General features: G+C 45.3%; 1 protein-coding gene across 5 annotated transcripts in view; it reads right to left on the bottom strand.

Moving 5' to 3' along the window:
* Positions 1–18,154, bottom strand: part of FLNB (filamin B) — an 87,513-nt gene that overhangs the window by 6,772 nt on the left and 62,587 nt on the right. For 2 of the 5 annotated variants that reach the window (XM_035337313.1, XM_035337314.1), the window contains 18 exons: positions 17,374–17,460; positions 16,413–16,536; positions 15,618–15,774; positions 13,809–13,998; positions 11,614–11,861; positions 10,874–10,948; positions 10,040–10,142; positions 9,036–9,176; positions 7,358–7,486; positions 6,677–6,850; positions 6,366–6,524; positions 5,784–5,987; positions 5,005–5,157; positions 4,579–4,701; positions 3,745–4,011; positions 3,158–3,295; positions 2,952–3,067; positions 944–1,076 (listed from right to left, as the gene is read on the bottom strand). In XM_035337313.1, coding sequence (XP_035193204.1) covers positions 944–1,076; positions 2,952–3,067; positions 3,158–3,295; positions 3,745–4,011; positions 4,579–4,701; positions 5,005–5,157; positions 5,784–5,987; positions 6,366–6,524; positions 6,677–6,850; positions 7,358–7,486; positions 9,036–9,176; positions 10,040–10,142; positions 10,874–10,948; positions 11,614–11,861; positions 13,809–13,998; positions 15,618–15,774; positions 16,413–16,536; positions 17,374–17,460 — 2,721 coding nt within the window. The remainder of the gene's footprint in view (positions 1–943; positions 1,077–2,951; positions 3,068–3,157; positions 3,296–3,744; positions 4,012–4,578; positions 4,702–5,004; positions 5,158–5,783; positions 5,988–6,365; positions 6,525–6,676; positions 6,851–7,357; positions 7,487–9,035; positions 9,177–10,039; positions 10,143–10,873; positions 10,949–11,613; positions 11,862–13,808; positions 13,999–15,617; positions 15,775–16,412; positions 16,537–17,373; positions 17,461–18,154) is intronic. The other 3 variants (XM_035337310.1, XM_035337311.1, XM_035337312.1) reach the window with 3 other exon arrangements.

Here is an 18,154-nt window from a genome sequence, read left to right as displayed (position 1 = left end):
TAAGTAGAAAAATGATGTATTTATCACAGGAGGTGTCACGGATTGCATTTTCACCTTGTCTACAAGGAACTGATCTCAGCTGTCATCCAGCCAGCAGCGTGAGTCTCAGGGTTACGCGCCTCACCCGCGAAGCCAGAGGTGACAGCTGAATCACAGCCCAACCTGTCAGTGGCAGACAGAGCAGCTCACTGGGCTTCCTTACGAAAAGCAGCTGGTAAAAAGCAAGTCAAGTTGTACCAGCAGGCTGAGCATGCTGCTCTGACACCACAGACATGGCACCTTTAAGAGTTATTCAGCAATTTGCTGAAAAAAAAAACATGATATTTCATGTTTTTGATTAACCCAGAGGAGTGACTGACCTTCCCCAGCTGGACCACAGCTAGACTGGCACAGTACAGACCATAATTCATTCAAACATCAATTAAAAAAGAAAACCTCATTGCTGAAACAGGTGTTGAGCTTTCTGTAGCATTTGCTTATATTCCGCTTCCTTAATGTTTCATATGAAGGAGTGAGTGCAAGTTAAAAATAAACTATTTGTCAAAGATGGAAGCACAGCTTTGAAAAATAAACTTCTTCACTGGCTAAATTCAACAACCACATCATATTTCACCCCCTTCCTTTACAAATAGTAACGCTTTGCCTTCACTGGCAAGCGAAGACTTCATGTAAAAACTCTTTAGAGTTTGCCCTTAAATATTAGCATCTTACACAAGTTAGGACTCGGTCATTTCATTAGTTACCTAGGAAGAGCATAAATATAAACTTGATTGAACAGCTCTGAATGAAATTGCTGACAACGAGAAGTCGTTCCCCAGGCAAGCTGCTCACTCCTTGGGTACACTATTTGTAAGCCAAGGGATTAAATCCAGACACTGTGAGGCTGGGAGAGCGTTTTTGCAAGTCACCCCGTGTGTTTTGATAAACGTAAAGCTGTTCTCACCTGGCTCCAGCTCAGACACATGGCACTCTTCTACAGCTCCGGAGGGGCTGTGGACTTTAGCATCAATCTTGCCCTTTGCCCCATTCAGCCTTATAGCAAAGGATGCTGGCTGATTAACTTTTAATCCAGACTCCTGAGAATGCAACAGTCAGATTACCAAATTTAAAATTTTGTTTCAGATTAGTGGCAGGGAAATAACCATTTCAACATATTTTCTTAGTTTTCAACAAAAAGACAGAGAAGACAGTGCTAGGACTTGCATTAATTCTCAAATCAGAAGGTTTTTTTTTGTTTTCTTTTTTTTAAACTCTTATGGCGTGACTGATTTAAGTCACCTACATCCGCTCAGTTTATTTTTTTGATAGTAAAAGACCATTTTTGGAAGCCAGATGACACTCTGCCAAATCAGGCAAAGGCAGGTTTACAAGACTAGTCACCCATTATCACTGAGGTCAGACCCCTGTATGCAGGCACTTGATTTAAAGGATGTTTAAGTGATAGCTTCATTTTCAGCCCGTTCATTCATTCCAGATTCATTCAGGGGAAAAGCCTCTGATAATCCAGTTGTCTGAAAGAGTAATAGGCATGTTTATATTTGCCACAAGAGGCTACATTTAGAACGCCACCACAAGATGTCTTAAAATGAGAAAGTAATTTAAAGCACGAAACCAGATGTTGCTATGCAGTCAGACCATCGGCGCTGCGCAGCATTGCTTGCTGGCAGGCGACTCAGCTCAGCACCCATGCTGCACTGCTCGTCACAGCTAGAGCAAAGCTCTTGCAGCTATTAGAAGTAGCATTTGATGCCAAACATACGTTACCTGATTTCGTTTTCAACTAAATCCTGGAGAGGTAAATAAATGCAACTGAGTAGAACTGAGGTACAATACACAAAGCAAATCCCTGATGCAGGTTTAGCAGAGTGATGCTGCACAAGGAGCTCCTTTACAGAATACTCAGCTTTATCTGCCTCTCCAGGACTTAATTGAAGTGAGTATTCCTGTCAAAGAGTCTTTAAATGAAACACAAGAGAAACATCAGTACCACAGTGACTAATTAACGCCCTTGTAACTCCTTGGCAGAAGAGACGCTACAGGAACAGGCTGTCACCATTCGTTTACACAGAGAAGGTGGAGAAGCCCAGGCAAAGTCCAGTACAGGCACATCAAAAAAACCTCAGCTGAAGTACTAATTGCTCATCACCACTCAATGAGAACTGAGGTACAGTATATTTAGACAAACACTCTCAGTCTCCTTTCCAAGTTTCTGGCTTTGGAGGTTTAAGTCACAGCTTTAATGTTACTAGTACTTTAATGCAAGTAACCACACACACAAAAATAATGGTAAGGTTACCAGATGAACCCAGACCAACTACAAAGCTGGGATTCTCTCCTACAGATCTGCTGCCATTCATGAATTATCTGAGCTATGACTGTGGTTTCGTGACGTCAGCCAGAGCGAATTCGTGCTCTGACTTCACCGTGGGGCCTCATCCATCTGCCTGTGAAGATGCACAGTGCTCAGACAGCGCTGCAGTAATGTCCTCACCAAGCAGGCCTACACTGTCTCACCTGCAGAAATGCAGCTTTTCAGCCCACGTGCTGACACAGCAACTTAATTAATCAGCACGATCACTGCTTGTTCACTTTTGTGCTCCAGTTCTCACTGGGCCTCCCCTAGCTAACTGTGGGGGAAAAGCAAGTTTTAGCTCTACCAGTGCTGTTCATAGATCATTTTATTTTTAATTCTTTAATGTTACCACCTGTAACAGACTTACTTTAACATTCTGCCTTCAAATCCTAGTTAGCTAGAGCCAGGCCAACTCTAGTGGCCCAAGTTACCAAGAGGCTAGCTGTAAAAAACCTCTATCTGCAAGCTGAACTTGAAAACAAGCACCAACCAAGGCAAGGTTATCCCTAAGAAGAAAGGACAACCACTTTGGTTCTCAGAGAACAAGGACGAAATCAGTCTCTGTGGCAAGTTGTGGAGATGTTTCCTTATGTCTCACCTGAAGGCTAGTGACAGTGAGCCTGCGAGCATCATCAGATGGGGCGATGACGGGAACCAGGTAGGGGCTTTCCGGAATGTGCTCGTCATTGAACTTTATGGACACCTCATAGTTGCCTGGGGGGAGAAAAGATGCAGTGAGTTTCCTTAGTTTCTTTGGAAATAGCACTCAGTTTTATTTCAGTACATTTTGGTCTTACTGCGTACCTGGCTCTTGAACTATGTATGACACACCGCAAGATCCATCTTTATGGTCTTCAAAGGCAATTTCTGCTTTACTTGGGCCTTCTACAGCAATAGACAGTCCTCCAGCTCCAGCTTCCCGTGTCCATATGCTGAACTCAGCTGTTGAAGCACACAAGAGCATACACAAGTGTAAGTTCTCTGCAGCTGGGTTTCATCTTCTTTCTAACAGACCGTGCAGCATCCCAAAATTATACGTATGAGAAATGATACGTTGTGCCATGATCCTGGGTAGTAACACCTGGCAGCTATTCCAAGAGCCTTGAATTAGCCTATTAGCTTTGTGTTAGTACACTAACAACTTCAGGTTCGTTCAGAGAGCAGTTTCCTATAATGGGTTTCCATACTGTGGGCTTCTCCATCCACACCATGCAGCAATATTACTTCTTTGCACGTGTGGTCCACTGACCACCCCCAGGCGTGGGGCGAGCCTGCGGTGTTACACTGAGCTCTGCTCAGGCTCTCAGAAGCAGGACTTCCACAAGGGCCAACAGAAACCAAAGCACTGCACTGCAGACCCAGGCACTGGAGCCCAAGAGCAGAGGACTCACCTGGGATGCCTGTCTCTCCACGCTCCAGCCCCGGGCCTCCAGCTCTCACTTTATGGGCTCCTCCCTCGCCAAGCGGCCCCACAGTGAACTGGAAGGGGCTGCCCGGCACAGGCTGCCCTCTGTATTTGACATCCACAGTGTGAACTCCCATTTCTTGTGGTACAAAGCGGACGCAATAGGTGTTTTTGTCAACTTCTGCTATTTCTGCATCGAAGTTTCTTCCAGAGGGACTAGTTACCTGGGCTGTCATGTCCGCACAGTCAATTTCTGACAAGAATAGAATACAAAATGCACAAGAGAGTGACAAAGGGGCTGGGTACTTTGTTTTTTGAAGCAGAAACTGAGTTCAGGTGATAATGATGACAGCACTGATGACAGAACAGGTACATAGGTGCTAGGTTGTACTCTCAGCTAGATGCATGCTGCTCAGCAGCAAGCCTGACCAGTTGCAGCTCACCAGGTGCTACGAAAGCAGATGAAAACGCTGGATAAGCACAGCCAGCTTATACTGGTCTATGATTCACATTTGCCAAGCAGCAGTACAAACACTTAACAGATTATCTTAAAACCCTGGAGACAGGCTGAGCTGTACAGCCCATTCTCCAGTTTGCTTTACACAGAACAGATTAAGGTCTCCCTGGTATTTATTTCTCCATTTGCTGATCATGGTTATGCATATTTTAACAGTTCATAGAGACCACACTACCAGTATTTCTTCCCTACACTGCCTTAACACGAGGATGACTTAACACTGAAGTTCCTATGTGCATTGCTTCAGGTACACCAACACCATACAAGTGCAATTTATGGTTACGGGGAAAGAATGTTGCTTACCTGGAATTTTTAGGTTTAGATCACATATGCTTCCAACTGTTGCAACAGAGGGAGCCCGTCTTGTTCGTGTGATGCTCTCCTTAACTCTTCCCTCACCACTTATCTTCACAGTAAATGGGCTGCCTGCAAGTACCACAGCAAGTCATTCCTTTTACTCACTACACACTGCGTCAAGGGAAGGAGTGAAAGCTTCCTCTAACTTGCACTGTATCACAGTAGAAGTTTTACAGCCAGTTTAGAGTCAAGTCCAAGTGAAATACAGCCACGTAACTAGAACAGTTTTGGATGCCTGCTTGAAGGGTACTGGTAAGACCTCCTCAAACCTTCAGGGTCCCGATCACACAGCCCAGCCACAATTCCAGCGTGCTGGCCAGCTAGGTAAGACCTTTGCTGCTCTAAACAAAGGTGCCAAACACTCCTGCTTACCTGGAATATGTTCATCTGCAAATTTAGTAGACACAATGTACACGCCAGGTACAGTTGGAAAATAGGACACTTTGCAAGTTCCATCTTCTAGGTCTTCGGTTTGGATATCTACCTTGCTGGGTCCTTCAACTGCCAGTGAGATCCCACCATAACCTACAAGACAGTTGAGTTAACATCACATTTCCACAGTTGTATCATAAATTTGACATAATATAGTCTAAAACCAAAGCAGTTGCTAGTCATTAGCCAGCTTGTTTCAGAATGGGTATGCAGGAGCTGTATAATGTCTTAATAGTACTTTGATAGTCCTCATAGGTCAGATCATATTTCATGAATGCACAAAGTGCATTCAGCTCCTAAAACGCTCTGACCATATCCCTTTTATTTCATTAACATTGAAATGTTAGCTTCAAAGACTGCAGTCAAGGCTCCACGTCAAACCAACAGGAAAATATCTTCCTCATTTCCTTCTTGTGGTACACTACGATTCTAGAATCAGCACCATCAAATGGAAGAAAAGCTTTGCCAGTGCCTCAGTGACAGTCCCTGTTGGCTGTAAAGAAAGACATTGGCCAAAATACAAAGCATTTTAGAAGTTCATAGCATTGCCTGAAGTCAATAACTGAGAACAACAGTGCATGCTTAATGTGCTCTTTGCATTACAAACAGATCTGCTGCTTTGCAGCTTGTGACCTGGTGATTCCCTGCTGAGGACGACAATGCTGTCCTTCAGAGAGCATGTCTCACAGCAACTCACAGTCCTTTGCAATGGAACTAACCCGCATCTCTTGTGTCTACAATGAAGTCACACATTTCAAAGGTTCGTCCTTCTACCAAACCACGTCCAAAAACTCTCGCTCGTCTGGCATCTCCTATCTCGGACTGGACCACCATGATTGTTACAGGGCTGTTTGGTACATGGCTCCCGTTTTTCTTGATGCTAACCAGATGTTCTCCTACTTCCCGTGGAATGAATGAGATACCTACAAAGCAGAGAAATGTGACAAACTTACTCACTTTTTATGCATGTTTTACTTGATTAAAAAGCCTTAAGCATACCAAGCAATGAAATACTGAAAGAACACTCTACACATGTTGAAGTGTTATTCTCAAATGGGCCACAAAACCATTCACATATGCTGACAAAGAGCAGCAGTTCAGGCACAGCCTGGAATGCTAACAGAAAAGGTCAGTATTCAGAGCCTTCTGTGTTTCACCAACCATACCAAACGACAACAACCATTTGGATTGACAACATACCTTCGGGAAGGTGCAGAGAAGAATTAAGTCATTTTACACAGCAAAGAAAACCGGAGTAGAGGCTGCTACACTGCTCTCAGATGAAGACTACCAGAACTTACCAATGTGGTTATTGGGCAGCCTCTTCAGAAGACAAGGCTCATCACGACCTGATGGGGCTTTAATGCTGGCTGTTAGGAGACTGAGATCAGTCTCAGTGATGTCCAATAAAAAGTCAGCAGCAGAACCAAGCTTAACCTGGGACCGTCTTCTGTTATCATCTGTGGAAATAAAGAGAAATGAGTCCAAAATATCAGGTGGTTAAATGCAGAACAAGTTGGAGGACTTCATGCTCCTGCTGCAAACCAGCCCCCCCATGCTATCAGAGGTTAACTTTCACTCTTAAGTGCTTCTAGAAGTCGAAGCTTTATACCTGTAATCTTGGCTGTGAACGGGCTGCCCGGGATGTGCTTGTCATTGTACTTGACCAGTATGCTGTAGTTCCCAGGTAGAGTAGGTAGGTATGTGACTGTGCACGTCCCGTCTTTGTTATCAATGCAGCTGATTTCTGCTTTTGAAGGTCCTTCAATAGCCAAGTCCAGTCCACCTAGGAAATAAGGAAAACAGCTGCAAATCTTCATGCACACCAAGATCAATGACTTTTAAAGAGGAAGATCCAGCACTTGGTACTGGAAATGCAGCTCAGATTTACCTTTTCCAATGATAGCAGCAAAAAGAGCTCAGGCCAATCCATCAAGGCCACAAAACCATTAGATTTACTTAATAGTGATTCTACATCCACTACTCATAATCCACCACATCTAGGCTGCCTTCAGCTTAATTTTAATCAAGTGAACTATTTGTACCCTGCACCATATCCGAGTCTACTGCTCTCAGAAAGACGTAATAAAACAGTTCAGTTTTTACTGCACAGAAGATGCAGCTTAATGAAAACCATTTTACATTATATTTGCACAAGCCATTGTTTGTATTATACCAGGGGTTCTTATTTAGACAAATGAATGTAAATTATGCTACAAATTAAGGCTGACACACATTACACTTCGTAGAATTTTCTAGTTTAGATTAAGATGGGTTTAAAGAACAGACTTACCTTCTCCTGCATCTTCTGTGACAATGGTAAAGGTCGCTGGCTTATTGGCAACCCCATAAATGAGGCCAGGCCCATAAGCAGACACACTGCCACTGTTTGGGTAATTCACATAGAATTGCAGAGGGCTCTCTAAAGAAAAAAAAGCAAGAAGCACTTTTAAGGATGAGTGGACTGGACTACAAGTTTGAAACAGGCATCCAGCTGCTCTGACCCAATGGAATCTTAGGCTATGAATACATCCACATTTTTCAATGCCATTCTCACCATTTGGTATTTGAAGAACCTTTGCATGACTCTAGGGCACTTTAAAATGAATAATCCTTCCCTTTCATCTTCAAAAGATACCTCTCCACAATTTGTTCCACATTTAGTCATGACAAAGTGCTACTCTAATCACCACAGATAAGCTTAAATGATGTTGTAAAAGGGTCTTGCTCATCACAAGTTTATATTTAGCACATGACATCAGAACATGACTCAGAGAAGCGCTCTTTCAGTTCAGATGCAAATCCTGAATTTTGCTGTTTCAGAATTAGGAATGAGCACAGCACATTGCCTGACTCAATGAACCTGAACTAGGGAATTTGAAGGGTATCCAGAAACACATTTGCCAGCCTCAGATTAGTAAAGCTGGTGCACAAGAACAAAAAGTACAGTCACCAACAGCCAATAATAGTTTTTTAAAAAAAAGGCACAGATAGCTCTCAAGTCCAAAACTGAATTTTGCAGCTGAGGCAGAAGCAAGTTTAATTCATGATAGCCATCAAGAAGGAAGCATTGCAGCACATCATCCTTCTGGCCAGGCACAGGCCAGTGCTCTCACTGAGCCGATACGTCAGACAGTTTGTCACTTATTGAGGTGCTACATCCACATGCACTACTGCAGATACTGAAGTAGCACTGTGCGTCGCATTATCTGAGCTCCCTGTTTCAGCCAAGGTTATCCTGTGTTTCCATGTACCAGCAGAACCAGCAGTGCTGATGGTATTTTGTCCCATGTCTGCACAAACTGCCATGGGGCCACCCCTTCTCCCCCACGCAGCTGACATGCCTGTGGTTGCAGGGCAGCGCGAGCTGCCAGGCGAGGCAGAGCGCTGGTTGTGGAGCTGGTGAATTAAGGACAAAAGAAGAGAAGAGAAAGGGAATGAAAGGCAGTGGTTTCTCTTTGTTAAGAAGCAGCCAGAAAGAAAGATTACAGCACAGCATGCATGAGTGTTTTATCTTATTGCAATGAGATGGAAAGAGTAACTATAGTGTTTTAACCACTTAGTCTTCCCCACAGATGATAGCTTTTATGCCAATGCAGTTTTAAGGATAAACATGTACTATAACTATTAGTTTTGTTGAGCACCAAGGCAGTAAATTTCAACCTGAAAAAAATGGTAGTTAGAAAATTGTATGTTTCTTCTTCATAATAAAATGCCACAAAAGCTAGCTTCCAAAACCAAAATCCATTTTAAGCCTGGCTGGTACTATTAAACCACAATGGAAGCTCACATGTGCCTGCACTTACTCCTTTGCTTTCAATTCTCTTTGGACTGCCTGCAGATGAACTGCTGCTGAACAGTAAGATGGCAGCTTGTACTGCAGTGCATACGACTAAGCTACAGAAACCTTAACAGGGAAAAGATGCATCAGGACACTTGACTGAGATCTGTGTGCCTGTTATCAGACTTACCTGGGATGTGCTTTCCCATATATTTAATGTGCATTTCATGCAGTCCAACTTCAGTAGGAGCGTATCTCACTGTTACCGTGCCGTCCTTGTTATCCACAATATCTGGTGTATCAGTCTTTCCAGAGGGCATGTGTACTTCACCTACAAAAAGCCACCATGCGAGTTACAAAAGGAGAAGCTGCCTGCTTCCTCTCTCCCACCCACACAGAATGGTCTAGCCTTTTTAAACAAGCATTTTAAATTGTTAAACTTCTTACCCACAGGCACAAATAGGAGACTAATGGGAACACTAAACAGACATGTTTTCTACTTAAGCTACATGAATACAACACTGTGGCAGACATCTGGCAAACAGTCCTGTGACCTTACAAACTCCACAGGCAGAGCTGTTTGCTTCAGCCACTGGAATTTCCATGGCAAGCCCCAAGAAAGGCACTGATGTACTTCATCACAAGGCACGCCCTCTCTAAGATCAAGAATCCCTTCAGCAGGGACAGACCAGGGCTCGGGGTGGGACTGCTGAGCTAGAGAGCAAGGGGGCCCCAGCCTACATGCACAGGGGCTTTGTGTGACTGGGGTGCTGCCGGGTGATGCTTCATGCAGAAGGGAATTGCTTTGGAGAAGGGAAGTGACAGGGATGCAAGATTAGATTATTTTTTTTCAGCATCTGCACAAAATATATTCAAAGATAATCAAGGACATATATAGCTACTCCAGAGGGTAAAAAGCAGCAGCAGGTCCTGCAGCATGGAAATTCACAGCCTAGCACCAAGGGCCATGGCAGCACCAAGAATTCCCTCGTTTAACTAAAACCATCACAGCGGTGTATCCCACTTAACCCTCAGCGGGTGCCACTTGATGTAAAATTAAGCAACTAAGTTACTGGCACAACACAATTCTCCTCCACATGCTATGGCCTAGACCACACAGACTGTTAGCTGCAAATGGCTAAACACTCTAGCAAAGAGCAAAACCTCCCCGGAGACTCTGAGTCCTTTGGGTACCTGTTATTTCTCCTTTCCTCACAGCAAAGGGGATAACCATATCAAAGGGCCTGAATCCCATGCCGTTCATGTCTCCAACTGGTACGTAAGCTTCTTCCGTCACCTGCAGGAAGCAAAAGGGTCGGTCACATCGCGGATGAAGGTAGGCACGAGCTAGCTGAGCTCTGAGCAGCTCCACCGCGAGCAGAAGCAGGACAGGGCGCAGTGATTATGGTGGTCAGGCAGCCCCTGGACTGGGCCCAGCTAGAGCAGCGGCCAGTCAAGCTTTCCTCCACAACACCACCACATGGCAGAGCAGAGCAAATCAAACACGGTGCGGGTGGATGGGAGGCATGCTGGAAAAAAGTGAGGTCAAAATGGAACACGAGAGCATGGGAGACAACGTAGTGCACACAAGACCCAGAGTGGCTCCATCTGAAAGGATTTAGTTGCTAAGGCCTGGAAGAGAAAGTGATTTGAATGTGGCAGGGTGATTGCAACACAAAACTGACAAAAGAAACGAGTTTCACAATGCGACTCTGGACTCAAGACACGGTGCTATTTTACTGGGAAAACAGAGCAATGCAGTCAGGTTGCTTTTGCTAACAGGAGACATTGCAGAAGTAGAAGCTGTGGGCGTAATGATCCTCTTCGTGTTTAAGGTTATTGGGAGTTTACTTGGAGATTCCCTTCAAGCAACATGGAACAAGCAGGTCTGGATCCCAAGAACAATTGATCAAACAGAAAGAATGAATACAATGACCAGACAGAATCAAGCAGTCCCAAGAAGCAGGCCGTCATCTGAAATGGAACACAGATGGGGGAAACCAACCAAAAAATGTAAAAATTGTGTACCCAAGGGCGGAATCCAGCGGGGGGCGCACCCACTGTCTCCTGCGACCGCACGGCAGCAGCATCTGCATCTACAGCCTGGTTGGTGGTAAAGGCAGGTTAGGCGTTATTCCAGTGCCATTATTCCCACATTTCATGACAGAAGGCACGGCACCTGCCAGCTTCTGAACACCTTCCTCCCCCCACCGCCCCTCCCAGCGGTCCCACAACCATGGCCACCTCCAGCCGGGGGGGCTGCTTAACCACCCGTACCCACGGGGGAGAGGCACGGGGGAACGTCACCAGTGGCACAGCAAAGGGACAACACAGCTTGGGGGAGTTTGGGAGGGGAGCTGGAAAGCAGTGCCTAAACATGGGTCAATCTGAGTTGCACACCATTTCTTAGTTTGGGGTCAACATTACAGAGTGAAAAACGGACAAGTCAGAGCCCTGTATCTGACGACAGCTGAAATAATTGGTTTTAGAAGCTGATTACAACCACCCTTACATCATTTAGAAAGAGAACTACATGGTCAGGAAATGAAATATTTTGTTCAGAGCAGCCAAGCCTTCAGCCTCTGATAGTTTCTATCCCTTTTCACCTAACCACATTGCCTACTCAAAATAAGCTCTGCGAGTAACAAGGACTCATTAGCTAGGCTAATAAATACCTAAAATATTACACACACAGTTAACCTATCACTAAATAAAACATGGAAGCAGGAATCTGAGCGGGAGGTATTTGTGGAGCAGAGCTGGCTTACCATAACAGTGAAAGGACTGTTGGGAATGTCCACCCCACCAAAGCGGACATAAATCACGTAGGTTCCTGGTTTGGCAGCAGTGTAGAAGATATCGTAAGTCCCGTCCTCATTTTCAACAACATCTGCCTCAGCTTCTGTCCCATCTGGCGTCAGGACGGTGCATGTCACTTTTCCCTTCCCTGCTGATTTGGCATCGACCACAAAGCCAACCTCCTCACCAGTCTTCACAGTGGGTGCAATCCCAGGACCTACAAGGCAAGTTTTGTTACAGAAACCATTCAGAGGGCAGCTTTCCCAGGCAGGCAGCCTGGCACCAGAGCCCCACACAAGTTGCTGGGGGAGCAGACATATGGCAAGGGATGCTCACGGCGCTGGCTAGCACAGGCAAGGCTGGAGGCGTGCAAGAGCTGACCACCCACCTTCCTCCTCCTCAGCAGTCACGGAGACCGGATGAGAACAAAGAAAAGTGAAGTTTGAAGGAAGCAGCGCCTTACGCATGCCCTTATCGCCATACTCCTTTATGCAGAGCCACAGGCATTATCTTTTACTGTCCTGGCCAGTGGCTTAGCTTTAGCTATCACTGCTTTAACCCCAAACTCCCTGTGCAAGCATCTGCACCACCACAGCCTGTAAAATGGCACAGTAGCAGTCATGGCCATGCTTCCTCTTACATTTACGGCAAATAATTTTCCACTGCTTTGCCACGCGTCCAAAAAAATCATGAAACAATGCCCAAATCAAGCAGATCCAGCCTAAAGAGTTCTGTGTTTAAATGAAAACTATTAATTCTTGTTTGCAATGTGTATTTGATATCCCTACTTTTTTGACCACTGCTTGTTACTGGGTAAATGGCTCGTTTTCAAATGGCAACAAACCTGCCATTTTAGTACCTGAACAGTATTCCAGCAGCTACTCCTACAGCGACTGCATTTCAGCTTGGCAGCTGCGAATCAAAGCCACTTCTTGGAAATGGGAAATTTAACCTGGCATCTGCGAGGAACTGCCATTACTGTTATTTTGAGTAGTTAGCGACTTGAGTTACTTGGAACAGTATCAGATTCAGCAACCATTAGGGCCTCTTTTAAACAATTTTTGTAGCAAAGGGGATACCTGCTGTTCTGTTTTTTCCATTGTGCCAGCAACATATTTCTGGTTTAAACAGACCTGAAAGCAGCCAGCTGCTGGTCTGGCACTGGGTACACTCTCACTGCACAATTCAGGTTGGTACAATGCCCAGACAACTCTCACGGGTCTACAACCAGAGATTAAGTTTCCCTGTTCAGTTTGGTCTTGCCCAATGTATTTATTTATAAATCACAGGACTTAACGTTCAGTGATGTTGCTGTAACTAGTTCCTACCCCTTCTGCTCCTTCCCACAGCCTCTTGCTGGCTGGGAGGTGGCAGCTTGCCACAGTGGCCAGCCCAAGGCTGAATGATGACCACTCGGTACGAGAATGGGCAAGGGCTGAAGCTATAAATGTGCTCCACCGGCAACAAATTTGGAATTCCTCCCCTCTACCAAGGTACTGATTTTTGAGTTGTAGTAACTTTTTGTCTTGAAGATCTCTCCTTCCACTCCCTCTTCCAAAAGTCTGTCCATACTTTGGCCAACTTCAACCAGACAGAAAAGCAGCAGAAAACGCTACTAATACCCAGCCTGAGCAGGATTTGCTAACCTTAAAGTACACAGCCAGCTACTTTCACCCACAGCACGAATTCTGCCCTTGCTCAGAATGAAAAGCCTCTTGCAGTTCTGGCAGTGTAAAGAGCATGAATGCAGTGAACATGTGCAGATGTGTTATTCTTAAATCAACCTCACTGCAATTCGCAGCACGGTTTACCTAGGCCAAAAAAAGCATCAAACTTCAGTTGCATCTAGCTGTTTATAACAACACCCTAAAAGATTTTGCTAGGGACTGCAAGAGATTCTTGTTCACTCCATGGGGTAGACGGTTCTCTACCTTTATGAAAACCCCTTTTGTAAGAGCAGCCAGATTATACAGATCACCAGTGTCTTCTACAAAGTCAGATCCCTCGTGCTCTTCCCCCCCAAATTAGCACTTTTTCAGAATTAACACTCATTAGACAGTGCACAGAGAGCACATGCAGCCTGTTGCATCAACCGTACCACACCCTCTGAAGGCAGCTTTACACCAAGTACAAACAACAGCAATAGACAGGACCCGGCACACACCTGTGGCCAAACACTTGCTGGCATCCCCTGCTGGAGACGCCCGGATGCGGTAGGGAGAGGACGGGATGTCATCGCCACCGTACTTCACGCCGATTGTATAGCGGCCCGTTTTGTCGGGGACGTAGGTCACGGTGTAAGTGCCATCCTTGTTGTCATGAATGTCCACTCTCTTGGGCTTGCCCTCTTGGTCCTGAGGAAAGCAAAGCAGAAGATTTAGGCACCATGAAGTTAGTTACGATTTCCTTCAGCAGGATAGCAAACCTTTCGCAACCACATTTAGATGGTATCAAAGAGGGTCAGAACTGAAGCTCAGAATCAAAGTACTAGGAATAGACTATTATAAGCACTGTAAAACAATCAGTGCTATCAGCAGCTGGGCTTTGCTTGATACCTAAACCCTTAACAGATGTAGCAAGCCATTTTAATTAACTTTGCATTAAATGTAAGACGTTTTAGGCTTTGTTATCTTATACCTGCTGGAAATTAAGAACACCTCCCACGTCCCCAAGGCACAGATCAGGAATCAGACCAGGCATCTCTATCTTGATAAAGCACCAGGTTGCTTTGCCCAGCTGCTCCCTGAAAGGTTTGAGGTCAGGCAGTACTGAGGAGGGCTGACAACACACTCCAGTATGAGGCATCCAGCTCTTGAGATACTGCAAGGTCTACAGTTAAAAGCAGGTCTGTGCAGTCCCTTCAAACACTACTTCTATACTGAATAGAAGAATTGACAAGCTGCATAAACAATACAGACCTGAGCTCCAGCATCAAGCCGCCTTATCTAAAACCAAGATCCACACTGTGTAAAATGATTCGGACAGAGCTAGTCCTGGCTTTCAGTGCAACTCAACAGCTGCAAAGCGTGAAGCACTTTAGAAAGTCCTCCAGGCCTGCTCACACACAAATCTACATGTTGATGCCATTTATAATTTATGGCTTAAGCTGCCTGGACTACAGTATAGGCTGCAACGGACTTGAGATTTCAGGTACAGTGTAAAAGAGCTTGCTCCTTTCAGAGAGCCCTGTGAAACATTTGACATTCAAGAGCTGAGAACCAGAAGATGTAGCAAACACATTACCGCCACGCAGGGCTTGTGGAACTTAATCTTCAAAGCCATAGCCACGCTAGGAGCCCTGATAAATATCCCGGATCCTTTAAGGGCACACTTGCATTCCAGAATAAAGCCAATTGTTTTGCAGCACCTGAGCAGATTGGACAGCACAGGAGCAAGAATGCAGAACGGCAAGTACAACCGGCCATGCCATGACCTAGGCATGCCAGGGCTGAGAAATGTGCTTTATGGCCCACTAAACAGAGATATTTTTGCTGAGGCCATGGAGTCCAAGCATTTGAAACTTCAGGGAAAGCAATAACCAAGTCAAACAAAAACATTCCTGTAGTATCTCTTTAAATGGCTTACGACTTGGAGCAACCTTGAGGGAAACTCGTTATCATCACATAATGCTCAGTGTGGGTGTTACATCGTGGCCTTGCTGAACTACACTGATAGAAGGCTGTCTCCATTTCAAATTCCAGCATTTCTGTAATCTTGTAAAGAACCTGTATTTATCTCTTTTGAGGCATTTGCAGAGTGTAAGGTTAATTATGAGTTGAATATAGTATGGGTGATGACTAAGACAGAAGTCTCAGAGAAGCAATTTCAAGAGCTTCACAAACACAGAGCTTAAGGCCCAGCCAGCAGTCCAGTCTTCAGAACACCAATGGCTGTGCACACTTCATACAGGAGCCACTCAATCCCACCTAGAAATAATTTGTTGCAACCCCGGCATGGTTTTGCAATTACTCACAGTTATCTGTACAGCGAGAAGTCCCTGACCGGCATCTTTAGCATCCACGGCAAACTCCACAGGCAGGCTGGCTGGTATGCCATAGGAACTGAGACCTGGTCCACTTGCTGTCACTTTACTGGCATCATATGTAGGAAGCACCTTCACCTTGAAGGGACTTTAAGAAAAAAAAAACACATTATCACCCCCTCCTCCTAAGTCAAGGTTGATCATTGTTGCAGAACACACTACACAGGTGGACAACACAAGGGGCATTTGACAACACTACCAGCTTCATTTGAACCTTTAGCCAATGCCCAGATGTTCACTGGGACAGTTTTCCCTCCCCTCAAAGGCTGATACAGGACACTGCTAACTCAAGAGGAGATCTGACACACTGTGGAGCCTTTCAGCTGCTGGGGCAGCACATGCACATCCCAGTCTCTGCAGTGCCTGAACCCAAGGCACGCTGTTCTGATTACTGCCCTGAGGAGTAGGTATGGCTCTCCCAGTAACTGTCCGGACTAGAAAGAAAAGCTTAAAGCAGAGCTTTGCTGCTGGGATGAACATCCCCAGAAAGACCACGGGCAGACAAGCTGAGATGGAGCCAGTGCTGAGGTGCAGATACACCTCCCCTCTGGCATCCCTGCTGTAGGTGCAGCAGTCTCAAACCACCACTAAACCCAGAAGCCGTGCATGTAGCTTCACTGGTTTAGTAGAAAGGACCACAGCTAGTCAAATGGTGCTCATGTGCTGGGAGAGCACAATCAGGTCACGAACTCTTCAGGTTATCTAAGCTTATCCTCACCACCTTACCTGCGAGGAATCTCTTCATCAGCATACTTGACAGAGATCATGTACGGTCCCTCCAGGGTAGGGGTGTACACCACTGTGTGGGTGCCATCTCCATTGTCTACCACATTAACAGGCTCCACAATTCCTAAAAAAGCAACAGACAATTCTCAGCTGCAATATTTAAACTCAATTCCTCATCAGCCATTTGATGTTCCAAGATGCTCTGCTGATTTTCAGTTTGGAACAAGCTACATTTCAATTTTTATTTATTTATTTATTGTTTTGAATGAAGGTAGTGGGCAAGGATCAGTGATCAGTTTCCCTTATTTTGCATTCAAGAGCCATTAACTTAAGATAGATTTGCCATCAGCTGCTCTCTAGGCACCCATCTTCTCACTGTAAAAAAAGCTAGCATGAAAATACTGGAGAAAAAAAAATTCTGCCTTTTTGTGCAGCCCTGGTCAAGAGCAATTGCTCAAAATACTCTGAAGATCTTCCCACGACAAAAATGAGTAATGGTTATAATTGCTTGAACTGCCATTTACAAGATTACATACTGCTACTGGGATTCACTGCACAGAGTTGAGCCCTAAAGCCTGTTAGTGCATAGCATTCACCAATTTGAGTCTTTCACAATCAGGTGTTAGGAAAGGCAGGCTCACTGCCTAGACAGGAGAGCCCTGCAAGCTGCCAAAGTCCTAAGAAAGCAGGATCAATTATTTCAATTTGCATTAAGCTAAACCTACAGCAGATTATACGACATATCACGCCAGATCAACATACAAAGCAGTCTACAATTACAAGTTGGCTTGAAAACACAGGAAAGATTAGCAGTATAGTGAGTGCAAAAGAAATGTATAGTTGTCATGCAAAGCCTGAAGAACAGCACAGTTTGTTCCCACTCCCTCCTCCAGATGATTCTAGCTGTTGCCAGTTGGATTTCTGAGAGCCAAAGTTGCCAGTAGTTAGTAAGAGTTCAAACCTGTCGCAGTGTCACCCTTTGGATCACCTTTAAAATCCGAAATCGTTTTCAAAGGAGAGCTCGATCCCTGGGAATCCGTCTCATCCACTAAAATTAAAGAACCGTTACCTGAAAGTCACTTGCACCAGGATGACCCAATACTCGAGCGGTGAACTGGGTCTCACCTCCTAGCAAGGTACAGCTTGGAGGCATCTGAACAGTTTGGTAGGGGCAACCTGTACACTACCCCTTGCTACTATTCTAATAGGGCTTAAAGTTGTACCTCAGCTGTGCCTTGTGGAAGGACAGTTATTTCACTGCTGGGCTCTGGGGATCTTTTTGGTGACGTTGCTCCACAGAGGGGCAAGGCTGTAGCAATAGTCCTGCACTGGTGTGAGCAGCACCCTCACTAACCGAGCTCTGCTCTGTGCCCAGGAAGCAGAGGCTGCCCTGACCAAGGGGCTGCTTGCTCTAGGTGAGATGCTGTGCTATGCCAGCCAGCCCAGGTTCAGATGGAAGACTGCTGTGAGACGTTGGATTTACTTGTTTATGCCTAAACCTAAGCCATGTTTGTTCACCGGTGATGCTTACTCATCTCACTTCTCTAACCTCTGAAGATTAGGATAAAGCGATTTAAAGACACTGCTCAAAGCAGGCCTGTGCAGCACGCAGCTCTCCTCCTCTTAAAGCAATACACGTGGATCAGCTGTCCGGATGCATGCACCAGAGCAATGGGAACCAAGCAAAACATTCCTACAAGGGGCGTCAGCACCCTTGTATGCAGGGCCAGGAGCATGACAAC

This window comes from Oxyura jamaicensis, chromosome 12, assembly GCF_011077185.1.
Source record: "Oxyura jamaicensis isolate SHBP4307 breed ruddy duck chromosome 12, BPBGC_Ojam_1.0, whole genome shotgun sequence".
Taxonomy (NCBI): Eukaryota; Metazoa; Chordata; class Aves; order Anseriformes; family Anatidae; genus Oxyura; species Oxyura jamaicensis.
The sequence above is the reverse complement of the archived record's forward strand: the minus strand, read 5'-3'. Positions and strand labels throughout refer to the sequence as shown.